At 44.1% G+C, this 15795-nt stretch overlaps 1 protein-coding gene across 1 annotated transcript; it reads right to left on the bottom strand.

Annotated features, from left to right (window-relative positions):
* Window positions 1–12529: 12529 nt before the first annotated feature.
* Window positions 12530–15208, bottom strand: LOC123053986 (phenylalanine ammonia-lyase-like). Its single transcript, XM_044477618.1, has 2 exons — window positions 14642–15208; window positions 12530–14525 (listed from the first exon to the last, which is right to left on the bottom strand). The coding sequence occupies exons 1-2, from the start codon at window positions 15022–15024 to the stop codon at window positions 12779–12781; spliced, it is 2130 nt and encodes a 709-aa protein (XP_044333553.1). The 5' UTR covers window positions 15025–15208; the 3' UTR covers window positions 12530–12778.
* Between the last annotated feature and the right edge of the window lie 587 nt (window positions 15209–15795).

Here is a 15795-nt window from a genome sequence, read left to right as displayed (position 1 = left end):
ATGTGGCACCCCAGCTCAGAGCGACCGGTTTGCCTTGCATTGCCACCCCAGAGATCAAGTCTTCTGGCAACACACAACAACTTGGTACAGAAATACAACCGCTTTATTGATACTAGCGGAACATAGAGTTTGATATTACATCAAGTAGCGAGGCCAAGCGGCACACTCTGTGCTGCTCAACATATGTACATTATTTACTAGACATGAGCAGGGGCCTCGACATCACGATAAGACTACGCGGCAGCGGAATGACGACGTAGAAGGTCTCCATCTCACAGGGACACTGATGTGGACACAGTCTAGACTGCGATGCAATATGCAACTCCAACTCCGGTATGACTTCTCCTGAAACTGGCATGACACACCAGGTAAGTACTTTGAATGTACTCGCAAGCTCACTAGGTCTTGGGCTCGCCGGAGGGCTCTGGAAGACTCCATGGATCACGCGGCCACTGTGGGGGGACGTAGACGAGCACATGATGCGGGTGGAGACGAGCATAGGGGCACGGGTGCACTGTGCACTTGGCCTCGTGCCCGTGCTCGCTGCGGCAAACTCTGGTGTCGGCGACTGGTAGGGAGGGGTCAAGGGCGATGAGTCGAGGGTGGTGGCGCAGTGCGGCAAGCTGAGGCGAGCTCTGATGCAGGCATGAGCGAAACAGAGACGTTGGCGCGACGTAGAGCGCGTCGACCGCATGCCAGGGGCCTTATCCTCGCGCAGTCACCACATGAACTCTGGCATCACGCGGCTGGCGCTGTGCAGAGCGTGTCTGGCGTGTAGTTCATGCATAGAGGGGTCCAGGGATATAAATGGCATACTGCCAGGTTGACTGAGATGAACATGAGAGAGGGAGCAAGTTTCTGGACAGAAACTTGTGAGCAATGTTTGGATAGGTTCGAGAAGGATTTTAGAGCTGATCTTTGGGGGTTACTGTTTTCTTAGGAAGGTAATGAAGCCTAAAAATTTCAGCTCCATAGGATCAAGCAAAAATGCACTTCCTTCAAAAGAATATTCTGACCAGAATGGAAAAGATTTTCTGTAGAAAAATATTCCAAATAACCAGGAAATATTTTTGCACAGGGAGGTGTGCCAAGGTCTAAAGAATATTCAAGAATTTTTCCAGTTTTTTGTGGGCAAGAAAAATGAGGGTTGCTTTGGAGTAGAAGTGACTGAAGTCCTATTTAAGAGAGAAAATGGATATTTTTCTTTTGAGAAAATATTCCCAAGGTTATATTTGGGTATATCAGAGGGCAAGGGATGGTTTTGGAGGTGAGATGAGTCACTTGGGTGAAAAACAAAGAAATGCCCAAGTGATGAAGTCCAAATGAGTTGATTCAAAAACTCAAATTCAATTCAAAATGCAATAAAACCCGGAAAAAGGAAAAAGGCAAAAACCAGGGTGTCACATAGTAATGGGTGGAAAATCCTAGGAAAACGCTCTACACTAGACGTCTAATAATTTCCTCCTATTATAGATCAGACTGGCTCTGAGCCGTACATCTCTTAACCAATCCCATGACCAGAATACTCCACCAACTACTATTCCCACCGCCTGTAATTCACGCAAGGAAATGCCCTATTGATGTTGAATCTACCATATGCCCCGATCCACCTCTCCATCCTCTTGCTCACATCACGGCGATGTCGCCTCGAGTGATGGCCCTTCTGGGCAGCGAATGCAACATGTGCGGCCAGCTCCACAGAATGTCATGGTGCCCTCGTCAATAGAAGGAAGCATGACTACCAATGGAAGGAAGCATGATCCTCGTCCGACGGTGCGTTCATGCTGCAACATTGATCCATCCATGGCATCCCCGTCGAATCATTTTCATCCATTGGAACACAACACAAACACCATTTGATGGAAGCACACCCAGTATTTGAAGGAAGCACAATTCTCGCCTAGCAGTGCATCAATACTGCAATGTCGATCCCCTGGACTGACCACCATCTGAATGAAGCACACCCATCACCGAAAGGAAGCACGAACACTATTGGAATGACAATGCACCAATCCGAGAAATAGGAGGACATCGGCCATGACTAATTCTATGTTTAGACATTAGAAGCAAAATATATTCAATAATGAAGCAAACTAACATGACGTTGGAAACCGATGTGCTACCGTAATTAATTTTTTTCCATAAAATCCAAACCAGATTCTGAAAAAATAGCAATCACGGTTGGTTACTGAAAGAAAATCATGAGACATTAATTTGTTTCAATTTTTTGTTTTGGAAACTCCCGAGTGGGGTGGGTTGTATGCGACGGTGCTTCATCCACCATCTATAGGGCTTCCATCTGACAGCCACAAGGTGGTCTGATGGGATGTCGGGGACCAGTAGTCTGATCCCTAGCGGTTTCCTAGTCGCTTGACTACACATGTAGAACTTGGCTTAAGTGAGGCGGGGTGGCACTTTTTGCTTTTTTGTGGGTTGAAGGAAACCCTATTTTTCTAGTTTTGGTTATCCATGTCGTATTTCTTCTTCTTCTTCTGATTTATCTTGTGCATGTGGTTGTTTCGGCAAGAGGCGAAGCCCTAAAGACGCAAGATAAGAGGAGAGGGTCATGGGATAACGACTGTTGAGGTCATGTCCGTGGAAGTGTTTTTCTTCTTCTTTTTTTGCCACTCAATTTTTTGGCATTTATTTTGTTAAGTTCTTTTTACTAGTGGTACATCCGGTCTTCACGTGCAACTGCACCCAACGTACACCCAGCGCAACAGCAAGGGACATAGCATGCATGCAACTAGGGTGGCTGCAACATTTTGCCAAAGACAACGCCATGTTCATCAACATTATGATTTTTTTTTCTTTATTTGTCTTCTTTTCCACCATGTGCAATAGTACAGTAAATAGGGAGTTTTTAGGTTTTCTATATCAAACTTGCGGGCAACTGCAAAGGGCATAATGTGCTTGCGACTAGGATGTAATTTTCTTTTTTATTATTATTGGGGGGTAAATAGGGCTATATCGAACGTCGGGCAACTCTAAAGCGCATGCGACTAGGATGTAATTTTATTTTATTATTATTATTGGATGGTGATGGGGCGGGGGTGTGATATTACCACCAGTTGCATGGCATGTTTGCCCTCATGCACAATGCATGGAACACACATACAAGGGTTGCAAGTCTTTTGGGGTTTTAATGCAACTATAGGGGAAGCAACACACACACAACTAGTGGGTGCAGTTTTTCCAGTTTTTCATGCAAAAGTGCACCAGTTTTGCACTTCCCCCTCATGCGCAACTACACCGCAGTACCCCTCATGCATTCACAATGGCCGCAATGCGCATGCAACTAGGGAGTTTTACCAACGAAAAAAATACACAAAATGCAACACTAACAAAAAAAAGTGAGATGAAAGATCATAAAGACCAAAAGAGCCCACAAGACAAGCCCAACTCTATGGAAAAGACAAGACAAAACATCATACAAGATGGCGTCAATTTTCATGAAATTTACTTAAATCTCATCCAGACGAGAACTAGAGGAACTCAAAAGATTACATTAATAAAATCTTTTTGTGTGTGTCTCGTTTCTCTCCTATTAGTGTCTATCGTGTTCAACCTATAGAAATGGTTGTCCACCTTACGTGTGTTCATCTAGGATTTATGCCAACATTTGGTACCAGAGCTCTAGATTCTTGATCTTGGAGCTTGTATGAGGTGGCAGCGATTGATGAAGCCATAGTGACGGTGATTGGAAACGGATGACAAGTCTCTGATGGCGGCGACAATGGTTAAAATTGCACGCGGCCCAACAAGAGGTTGGTTGTCGACGACACGTTGGTGGAAGGAGCCATCGTGCAACAAGCTATGTCGAGGGGGTGCGGCATCACTGTGCAATACATTTAGCCCACTAAGACGGTTCATGTCCTATGGGATATGAGTATGAGATCCTTCTCTGCTTAGTAGGGGTTACAGTCAAGAGAAGAGAATGGCTATCGCAGAGCAAGAGACCGCAAATGATGCATGGGAAGCAATTTGATACATGCGTCATAGAACACCGTGTCAATATGGTGCAAGTGAAGGAACCAAGGAGATCGGTGACAGTGAGACGCCGACTCTCGGTGTAATGGTATATTATCAAAGGGATATACCCTACTAGGTGAATATATTACCACAGCCGTGATGGCAAAGTAGATACTTGGAAGAGATAAGGATGTATGCGTGATTTCTAGGATTACACTATCCCACGAGACATGTTCCATATAACTGCGGGATATTAATTGTATCATACGCTTGTATCTCCTCCAAAGATAGCTCCTAATTACCAACAGGGGTCAACCTATGTAAGGCCAGTTCTTTTGCTGGTTTCTAAAATAAACTGAAATAAGTTGTCCCCAACTAGCTTATTTTAAAACCTCAACCAGAAGACATTTTTTAAAAGGCTAGTAGTTAATACTTGACTAGTAGACTTCAAAAAAATTGGTGGGCTTCTAGAATAAACTGAATAGGAGGCAGCCCAAAAAAGATAGTAAAAGAACTGGCCCTAAAGGCCCAAGCATCTCCCATCAACGAGTCGTTTTCTTTGGTGAGACTACACTCATGTGACCTATCTTTCTTTTCCATCTACGCTCTATAACTCTTTGTCGATCTATCTAGATATACAAGCATGGGGTAGGGCTATAAACCATCTAGGAGCCTGATCCTAGATAAAAACCATCGTGTCTCCATTGCTACCGACGATCCCTTCAGCGCCATCCCTCTCTCTATTGTTCTTCACAATTCGTCGTCTGATCATAAGATCACTGCTGAGTCAATCACTGATACATCCTAAATGTATTATCTTTTGAAGTTTTCATGTCATTATCTTTAACAAAGCATGCATTGTTTTAAATTTATTTTGATTAACCTATCAAAAAATGGTAGAAAAGTCAGTTGCATGTTTCTGGTGGTAGAAACCATCATGAACTAAAAAAACTGAGAAAAAACAACAATTGATTTTTCCCCAAAGAGAACACCTAACAAAAGACAGGGCTTGGGTGCTGTGGGGCCCATGTGCCCTGAAGCTAGTGCAAACCCAGGGCGCTTGGGGTCCCACTCCCATGGAGTTTCGTGCCGCCACCTATATATGACCTCAAAATCCTCATCCAAACTATCATGTAATTTTCCATTGCTATCACTTTGCAACCCGAAATGAAACTCATCTTGAGCCCTCTGCTCGCATCCTGCCAGAAGGCCAACCCTCCGCCTTTCATCAACCATCGATCTATGTTGCTCTCATAATGAGGTTGAGTAGTCTATCCCCTCGACTACACGGGTTTGTAGCATTGCTATCTAGCATCCTCTCTCCATTGCCTCAATAAAAAGATCACATGGGCTTCTCTACATGATTGTGATCCATATGATGTTCACTAATTTGTCATGTGATGAATAATTACTATATAGTAAAATTATACTTACATGTTGAGGGGAAACGAGTCCAATTTGAAATTGTTGATGTTTATATTGGTCAGTCATAAAATAGTTCGCATGGATTGTTTATATATGCATGTATATTGCTCTCTAATTTATTAGTCTAATCATCGGGCGGTTTAGGTTAATAGAGTGAGTGGTGTGGATTAGATGGAGTATGTCCCTATTTGTGAAGTACTACTTCCGATGACAAATAAGAGAGGGAATACTTGAATTTACCTCACTAAGGATAAAAAGATTGTATGACTTGTTATCACTTATTAACGCGGGTAATAAGATAGATTCTTTCAACTATACGTCAGCATGCCCATTGCAACACCTTGTTTCATTACTTAAATATTTGAGGTGAATTCAAGAGGATTTTGGACACCTTTATGATAGGTATAAGGATGCACCGGTCTTTTGATGAGATGATATCAATTTTGTTTATGGATGCAAATTCCTTTGAAGCATAGCGTTAGGATGGAAAATCCCCGTTCTGACATAATATTGGAAGTGATGACCACCTTTTCTTTGAAGTGCTCTCTGCCTTTAGCTGGTGGAGTCTCGCTTCGGTAGAACCCCCTACTAAACGTATAAAAGGTGATATGGACATTTGACAAACCCATCGTATGTAGGGTGGATCAGTAATAGCAACCGAAACAGGACGTAAAAGTCACAAAAATAAGCTGCGACGTGCAGCCACGACTTGAACTCCTGATTGTCAAGCCGTGACATGTGCTGCTAGCCACTCGACCTGTTAACTCCTTATAATAACTTGTAGCGCGAGTTTTTTATGAACGCATAGAACTGGCAAAGATTAAAACATTCACTGGAAATTGTGAACATTTATGAAATACCAAATATATTTTACATTTTGTGATTTTTTTGAAAGCACAAACATTTTTGAAAATTTGATAACAAAATATGAAAACACGAACATCTTTTGAAATCCATGAACATTTTTTGAATCTATAAACAATATTTAAAAATGGAAAAAAATAAACCACGAATAATCTTTAAAAAATTGGAACACATTTAAAAAATGGGAACAAAACTAAATAATCTGGAACTTTTTAAGAATATGTTCACTTGAGCAAATTTTGAAACTCTGAATTTCTTGAGAACATGAACACATTTTGAAATTCAAATATTTTTTTAAATGCCAAACAAATTTTTAAGGCATGAAGAAAAATTTGAATCTCCCAATATTTTTTTGGATAACATCAACAAATTTAAAAATTCTGAACATTTACTTAAAACACGAAAACATCTTGAAAGCATGATAAAATTTTAGAATTTTCCATATTTTCTAAAAAAAAGGGAGAATTGTTTAATGTGTTGAATTTTTAAAATTTACAGTTTTTTCCAAAAGAAATAGAAAATCAAAAAGTACCAGGAAAAAAGCAAAAAATATAAATAAAACCAAGGCCATTTTTTTCTTCAGAAAACCCGGTTTAGCCCATCTAGAGGGTTCCCAAAACGTGCCAACAACCTTCCAGAAGATTCACAATACCGGTGGCTCGAACGCTTAGATGGACTGGCCAGGAACCTTCCAGAAGATTCACAATATTAGTGGCTCGAACGCTTAGATGGGTCGGTCGTTACCATGATTGTGTGAGTGATTGCCTGAATATTTGCCGCATAATGTGGGAAATAGGAAATTTTGTACGTTTGGGGAGTAGCATAAAAAAGACGGTGCCACGCACAGGGAGCCACTCGACTAGGCTGGCACATTATCGCGCGCGGAAACTGGAAATAATTCACCGAAAAAATAATGGCAATGCGAGCTATCAAACCCACTAACTCCTGCTATTAACCGCTCGTTGCTAGCCACACGAGCTGATAAGCTTCAATCTATATTTAGGAAACACCGACTACAAAAAGTATCCATCAACAACCGGTTTATTATAGCGAACCACTCTTTTTCCTACTATTACTTTTTATTTTTTTCTGCTCGCCTTTTGTTTCTTTTTTTATTTTTTATTTTTCTTATTCAAAAAATGCTAGTGCTTTTTCAAATTGTTCAAAATTTCAGAACATGTTTGCCTTTTCAAAAAAAATTCATCAAATATAAATATTTGTGTTCTAGATAAATTGTACAGACATTAAAAAAAGTTCATGTCTATCAAAATTGCTTAGAATGTCAAAACACGAACATTTTTTAAAGAGAGCGAACAAAATTCAGAAAGCACATACAAAGACCAAAATGCTCCATTTGAAACACATTGTTTCTTGACATCCCTGGAATGAACCCAATATTTTTCAATGGCTTGTATGAACAATTCAAAGCACCATGCCAAGTTGTTCTGATTTTCGACAGATTTTGTATTTTCTGCAATTTTCTTGGTAAAAAAAGATCGATAAATGGTTGGACGTGTCACAACTTGCATACGGTGTCGAAAATCGTTCAATCCTGCCATTGATGCCATCATGGGCATGCCAACCTGCTCGTAAAAGTTGGGGTCATTTCAAGAATATCCACGAATACACCATACTCAGTGGAGGGTGTCCGGGTAGGTCAGAAGACTCCGTCTAAGAGCACGTTGTTTCTTGACATCCTTGGAATTGCGCTGATTTATTTCATCGCCTTGTATGACCAATTCAACACACCATGCTAAGTCGTTTGATTTTTGACAAGTTTTGTATTTTCTGAAGTTTGCTTGGTGTAAAAGACCGTAAATGGTCAGGCGTGTCGCAACGTGCACGCGGTGTCGAAAGTCATTAAAACCTGGCATGGTTGTCTAGCATGAGCATGCCCACCTGATAAAAAAAGTTGGGGTCATTTTAAAGATGTCCACAAAAGCACCATGTTCAACATAGGGTGTCCGGATAGGCAAGAAAGCTCCGTTTGAGAGCATATTTTTTTTGACATTCGTCAACTGACCCTAATTATTTATCAACAATTTTGGAATATCAAATTGTGTATGAAAATTTTCACAAACTTGAACACTTTTTCCAAATATTTTAACAAACTCCCAACAATTGATGAAAATATTGATCACAAAATTTGAAGATTAAATTTTATTGACTTCCCAACAATTGAACTTTTCTAAATTTTATAAAAACGCAAACAATTTTTGAAGATTAAAAAAAAGCTGAAGGCGTCAAATAGTGTGGTTTTCCTATTTGCCACACGGCGCAACAAATTGTCGCTGCAACACACAAGCAGATCGAGCGAGCGTTCGGGGTTGGTTTCAGCGATTCTTGTTTTGGGATTCTAGAAGGTTCCTAAACCAGTTGTTTTTCCCTTTTTTTATTTCTGTTTCTTTTTTGTGCCCTTTTTAATTTTTAATTTTTGTGTTTATTTTTTCCTTTTTAATTCTTCTGCTCTTTTTTCCTTTTCAACAAAATATTTGCTTTTTTTTAAAATGTTCACTTTTTCAAGAAAAAAATCTGTTTGGAAAATTTTCTTACAAATCCTTAAAAAACCAGAATTTAGAAAATTGTGAGCTTATTTTTGAAAAATGCTCCAAATTTTATTCCTGTTTTTCAAATAATGTTCGTGTATTCATAAAATTGCTTGTGATTTTAAAAAATGTTCATGTTGTCAGTTTTGGTCCTATTTTTCCAAAAATCTTTTGAGATTTCCAAAGTATGTTTGCATTTCAAAGAATTTAAAAGTGTTCGGAATTATGAAACAATTCTAAATTAATTTAAAAATCGGATCCGCCAGTAGTTATTACTATCGCCATCCTATAATCTAATAGGTTTTTTTTACTCTAGTGTAGTGTCAAAGTACGTCTTACATTATAAGACAGAGAGAGTATAATTTAGCGCAGCTAATTAGTCACTTGGACTCGCTAGGTTCAGTTTAACTCCCTTTACCATGTTTCTAAAAAAACTCCCTTTACCATGAGGTCCGGGGTTCAATTCCGAGACCCATCTCTTACATTTTACTTCGCACCGAGGCGTGCTTGACTGTTCGGGCAGCGCTGCCAATAGGCCGGCCCATTTGCGGGGGAAAAGACAGTCCTTCTCTTTATTATGAAGAGATCTAGGGCGTGTTCGGGAACCCTCCACGACCGAAAAATCCTCAACTCCAGCGCCACGAATCCTTCGCCAGCTTCTCACTCGCGATCCGGGAGCGAACGAACTGTTCGGCTACACAGCTTCTCGCTCGCACAAGGGAAGCCCATAAAATCGCCCATATCTGGCCCATCTGGAGCAGGCTGTCATTCCAAACGGTGTGGGAAAGTGGGATTGGGCCATTGGCCTGGTCGTTGTCTAGCGAGGGGTGGTTCGAGTCGAGCGGAGGAGAGGAATAGACGCTCGAACCGGTACGAGTTATTTCACTTGGCGGTGGCACAACAATGTAAATTCTGTCAACTCCAGCTTCTCAGAGAAACAGGAGCGCGGAAAACCCAGCTCCACAAATCCTCCTTTTTTGCACTACGCTGCGCGCCAGCTTCTCGCCTTAAACTCCTGGAGTTGGAGCGTTCGGCCCAACTCCGTAAGTGGAGCAGCAAGAGCGAGGAGCTGGAGGGCTCCCGAACACGCCCCTACTCCCTTATTATGTTGAGAGAAATCCTTATTTGGCCCTTTCTTAAAATTTGCTTCCTTTTTTGACCCAAAAAACTTATTATTTCCTTTCTTGACCCTTAAACTTCATTTTGTTTCCTAGATGACACTTCCATCCAGTTTTCCATCCGGCTGTGTTAACTATGACGTACAAAGACAATTTTACCCCTGATGATATTGTGTCAAAAAAAAGAGAAGAGAAGGGGCGTGAACACGTTCAAATATCCATATCCGCTACCGCCCAAACACAATCGTGTTGCAGCTCCATCCGCGAGAGCTTGCCACGGTACCCGATGCGCTAACAAATACACTGCGCTGGATGTTTACGGTTACTGCTGCTGTGGGCTTCCCGTGTCCCCAACATGATACTGCACGGATACCTGTATTGGCGCCGTATCGAATGTATCGGCAACGTATTATATGCGGACACGCTGATCCTGGACGTATCGATGCTTCAGAGGAGCTAGCACACGAGTACGTGCAAACCTAGCAGCTTAATTGATTTTGCCTGGAACGTAGCAGTGCACGCTCGTCTCATGTGCGTGCACGGCCGGTAGAAGCTAGCTCTCAATCAACTGGATCGATTCGATCTCGGCGGAGGGCGGAATACTCTCATAACTATCTCATGGATTCGTGTATATATGGGTAGTGACTCACTGATTCCTGTGCGTAGTAGATGATTATTAACCGTAATATTAATGGCAATATTAATACGTAGAAATTTGTACGCTACAATATGATTGGATGGGCCGTCATTGTTCCACTCATAATATAATAATAATTATTAGATCTCCGCAATATCTTTTTATGACTAGCCATATAGTACTATTTTTGTTTGTTTATTCAACCACAAAAAAAAAATATCACGTTACCTCTGTGTTTGCATGTAAATAATCTGGTCACATACTGCACTAGGGGTAAAACAGTTTTTTTAGATCAGACTTAACACCGTTAGTAGCCAAAAACTGACGGAAGTGTCATATAGGGAACAAAATAAAGTTTGAGTGTCAAAAAAGGAAGAAAATATTTTTTAGGACCAAAAAGGGAATCAAATTTTAAGAAAGGGCCAAATAAGGAATTCTCTATTAGTATGTTTAGGGGTGTTGTACCGAAGCAGAAATGTAGCTGGCGTTTGCGCCATGCCAGCTACGGCTTTGAATCTGTAGGGGAGTTTTTGGGACGCGGATGTTGATCTGGATTTGTTCTTCCGCTCTGGTATGCGCAACGTGGCTAGCTCGCGATGTTCTCATATTTTGAGGCCAAGCTTATCCGTTGTCCTTCGGATGTCACTTACAAGATTATCATTCTATTGCGGTATTGGAGAAAACTGTGGAAGGAGAAGCTTTAGGTTGAAATAAATGGCACAGCAGCAGCGTCAGGCTACAACAAGTGCTTCAGGGAAATCAACCAATGACACAGCTGCTTTTTCTTGTGCTATCTTGTAGGGCAGTTATATGTGAGGATGATATGTTGGGGAGCTCATTTTCATTTTTCTTGCGGGCATTCCTTCTCTGATTTTGTTTGTTTGTCTTCTAATCCACTTTGTGCTAAAACTGGAGCAATGATGGAAGCAGATTTTGATGGGGGCGTCGTCAAGCTGAAACAACTGCTTCCGGATAAAAAATGAAAACCAGCGATGCTACTGCTTTCAATTATTATTTTCATGTGAGATGTTATGCTGGGGAGCTAGTCTTTACCGTTCCTGAAAGTTTGTTTTTTCTCCTCTGTTTCTGCACGCCTGTTATGTAAAACTAGGAATCTCCTTGGTTTCTCTCTTTCTGCTACACTGTGTACTGAACCACGAGCTTATAATAAAGCTTGGCTGAAGCCTGTTCCCTAAAAAACACAAGCAACAAATAACAACAACGCAATCGTCAGGCATCGTTGTATCAGCGATTTGCAGGGAGAGCATCTAGCATATCTAATTATGTACTCTGTCGACGATCAACTCTGTACTCCGACACGCTACCGCGTTTGAAGACGACTACTTGACTGCTTTCTGTTTCTCCTATCGAGTTCGAGATCAGGACACAGCTGGTTGACACCTTCATTTCATCCAACACGAACGCGTTAGTTGGCAGGATACGGTGGCCGGCCGGTGTAGCCGGACATACATTATACATACGTCGGCAGGATACGGTGGACAATCAGTGCATGCGCCAAAAGGAGTAGTAGAATACAAATATGCGCCACATGCGTGAGCAACCTTACAATCTCCATATACGTCTCCTGCCGACGCATGACTAGAACTGAAAAAATAGTGCGATCTTCAGAAGCGCAGAGAAACTTCATGTGTATGTGCCTTGGTTATGGACATCCTGAGATGAGCAGTAAATTAAGGATGGTTTTGGTGTTAGGATCTTCATTCATGTGACATTCCCTCCTGTACCTTACTTTAACAATCGAAAAATTGTATGAAGAGGTATGGGGTAGTACAATAGGTGAATAATACAGTGTTAGTCATTATACTAAAGTCTAGATTGAACTTAGTGAGCAGAGTACTGACACTGCAAAAACTAGATGCAAGATTGAGAACTCAGAGACGGCCTCGTACAGTGTTGATGGAACTAGCAAGTACGGAGTTACCACTGGCAGCTCTGGAAGGCACGAGTTTTACTTTCTTGAACCAGTATATTCATCATGGAAACTTATCACACACTGTACCCTTTTATAACTTACATCAACAAAGTTCTACCGGCTACCCAACACTACCAAGTCATGCAATTGCAATCTTTGGCATTGGAAGCTCTGGAAGAACGTTGCAAACATCAACTTTTAGAAATTACAATGAAAAAACAGTATAATCACTGGAGCCTTCTGAAATCTGAAGCAGCTGCTCTTCCATTTCTGGATCCTCTGTTCAACAGATAGGTAGGGGCTCGCCGTTCCACTCCTTGAGACACTCCAGCAGCGCGTCGATGTGCTTGCCCTGGTTCATGGCAACGAACACCTTGTCCACCTCTTCGCCAGGAGACCGCGTCTTCTCCCCGGTCAAGTACTCTGTTCCAAGCTCCTTGCGCACGAACCGGTAGAGCGGGTACGACCGACAATCGGCGATACGGTTTTGCTGTGTTGCAGTGCCATTCTCCACGGCACTGCGGGCGGCCTCGACCTCCTTTGGCAACACTGCACGGAGCTCCTGCTCGAACATGGCAAGCTTGGCAAACACCGACGTCTCCACGTCGCGCTCGGCCTCACCATTGGCCAAGGCGTGCTCCACAAGAACTGCACGCATCTTCTGCATGAGGGGATAGTTGGCGCTGCAGGGGTCATCTGCGTACACGAACACGGCCTCACGGTCGATTATGAGCAGAAGATCCTTCTCGCAGAAGCGTGCCTTGTGGAGATGGCCATTGTTATCAGTGCTTAGTGTCTTCCTAGCCACCGTCTTCACGCAGCTCTTGACAGCATTCTTGACATTCTCCTCGAGGTGGCGGAGGTCGATAGCCTGGCACAACGCGACCAAGAATGTCGAGGACATGAGCTTCAATATGTCAATGGCCTCTGCGGTCTTCCTTGAGGAGATGAGACCAAGAGAGTTGACATCTTGGTTGTGTTGCTCCGCGCTCTGGACATGGTTGGTCACAGGGTTGCCCAAGAATTGGAGCTCGGAGCAGTACGAGGCCATGGCAATCTCGGCACCCTTGAAGCCATAGTCCAAGCTTGGGTTGCGCCCGCCGGAGAGGTTGGAAGGCAGACCGTTGTTGTAGAAGTCGTTCACCAGCTCCGAGAACTGGGCAAACATGAGCTTGCCGATTGCAGCAATGGCAAGCCTGGTGTTGTCCATGGACACACCGATGGGCGTGCCCTGGAAGTTGCCACCATGGATAGCTTTGCCGCGCGAGACATCGATGAGTGGATTGTCGTTGACGGAATTGATCTCCCGCTCGATTGACTTGGTGGCAGCACGGATGACCTCAATCTGAGGGCCAAGCCACTGCGGCGACGTGCGGAGTGCATATCTATCTTGCTTTGGCTTCATTAGTGGGTCAAGCTCACCGAGCTTCTTTGCGAGCATCATGTAGGAGCTGCCTTCAAGGATGTGCTCCATGATGGCAGCAGCCTCAATTTGCCCGGGGTGGTGCTTCAACTTGTGGGTCAAGTGGTCGGTGAACTCCGGTTTGCCGTTCATGACCTCACAGAAGACGGCCGACAAGACCTCAGCAAGGAGGCTAAGGACGTTTGCCTCAAAAAGCACCATGGATGCAAGGCCTGAGCCCACTGCCGTGCCATTCACCATGGCAAGGCCTTCCTTGGGCTGTAGCTCGAAGAAGCCGTGCTGGATGCCAGCGATCTTAAATGCCTCCGCAGCATTAACCTTCGAACCATCCGGAGCCGTCGCCATGGAGTTTGGGCGGCCGGTGACCAGGCCGGCGATGTAGGAAAGCGGGACGAGGTCACCCGACGCGGTGATCGTGCCCCGAAGCGGTAGGCATGGTGTCACGTTGGCGTTGAGAAGTGTGGCGATCGTCTCCAGGATCTCGAAGCGGATGCCTGAATATCCCTGGAGCAGGGTATTGACTCGGACGAGCATCGCCGCCCTTGTCGCCGCGGCAGGCAGAACGTGGCCGTCAGTGCCGGTACCGAAGGCTCCAGCGTTAAGGAATCTGAACAGGCAAGCAACACAAGAAAAAATAAGGCTTCCATAAACGCAACTCATACACATGACAGAAGTGCTTAACAGGAAGTAGAAGTGGAACTTCTTCGGCGGTTCAATTCGTACCGGATGAGCTCCCTCTGGAGAGCGCCGCCCTCCTTGGTCCTCCGGTGAGAGGTGGCGCCGAAGCCGGTGGTGACACCGTAGCTGTCGGTGCCGTTCATCATGCTGTTCATGACCCAGTCGCTGCTCTCCTTGACGCGGCCGCGGGCGGACTCGTCGAGCTCGACCCTGGTGTCGCTGCCGGCAGCCACCGCGGCGACCATCGCGATGGTTAGGCTGGCGCCCTCCATGGTCACCACCGGCTTACGGTACTCTTCTACCATCCGCTTCACCGCCTCCAAATGGCTCCCCGAGAGCTCCTCCGCCGCCTTCCCCCAGTTGAGCGGGTCAGCCCGCGCCGGCTGTGCCACGCACAAGCCATCTCCATTGACGTTCTCGCACTCCATTGAAATATGCACAGACGTACTAAACCAAGTGTATGTGTATCTGGATTCCGAAAGTAAGCTAGCAGCTAGACGTCGGCACTCGGCAGGTGGTGTATGCGTATCTGGATTGATCTGTGTCCTGAAGAAAGGGTTGTGCTGAAGAGGAGCTGTAGCTGCAGATGAAGCTGAAGCTCTTCTTGGAGGGGAATGGAGGGAGGGGAGGGAATAAATAGGCAGCGGAGGCGCAACCGAGTAGTAGGAGTAGGTGTGAGGCAGTGGGTTGGTGTAGAGCTGGACGGCGAGGTTGACCACTGAATTGGTTGGTGCGGAGCTCCTGTCGCCACGGGAGCGCACGGAGCGGGGGCGGTGGCTACGCGCGGTGCTCGCTTTGTGGCAGCCGGACTGAGTCGACGTGGGCAAAGCACGAACTGGTTGGTGCGCGCCGCGCGAGGGGGACGGGGGTTGGTGGCACGGAGGGCTATCTGCCCTGCTGACTTCGTTGTCCGAGTTAATTTTCATTCCGAGTTATCTACTCCCTCCGTTCGACACTTTAAATGGACTACAACGTATGGAAGTATGTAGACATATTTTAAAATATAGATTCACTCATTTTGCTTTGTATGTAGTCACTTATTGAAATATCTAGAAAGACTTATATTTAGGAACGAAGAGAGTAAGATGCAATGCTATTTGTTTCTTCAATCTTGTCTCCGAGGAATCTAACTTTGCTACGGGCAACGTTGGTATGGACTGATGACATTACCATTTTTTTCTGGGAGGTTCACCTTTTTC

The sequence above is a fragment of the Triticum aestivum genome, chromosome 2D, assembly GCF_018294505.1.
Source record: "Triticum aestivum cultivar Chinese Spring chromosome 2D, IWGSC CS RefSeq v2.1, whole genome shotgun sequence".
In the NCBI taxonomy this organism is placed as follows: domain Eukaryota; kingdom Viridiplantae; phylum Streptophyta; class Magnoliopsida; order Poales; family Poaceae; genus Triticum; species Triticum aestivum.
This window is presented reverse-complemented; position numbering and strand designations above follow the sequence as displayed.

Coding starts and splice junctions, on each gene's coding strand:
- LOC123053986 (XM_044477618.1), bottom strand. CDS start 15,024: ATGGAGTGCGAGAACGTCAATGGAGATGGCTTGTGCGTGGCACAGCCG. Junction 14,526..14,641: donor CTCCAGAGGGAGCTCATCCG/GTACGAATTGAA, acceptor TTGCCTGTTCAG/ATTCCTTAACGCTGGAGCCT.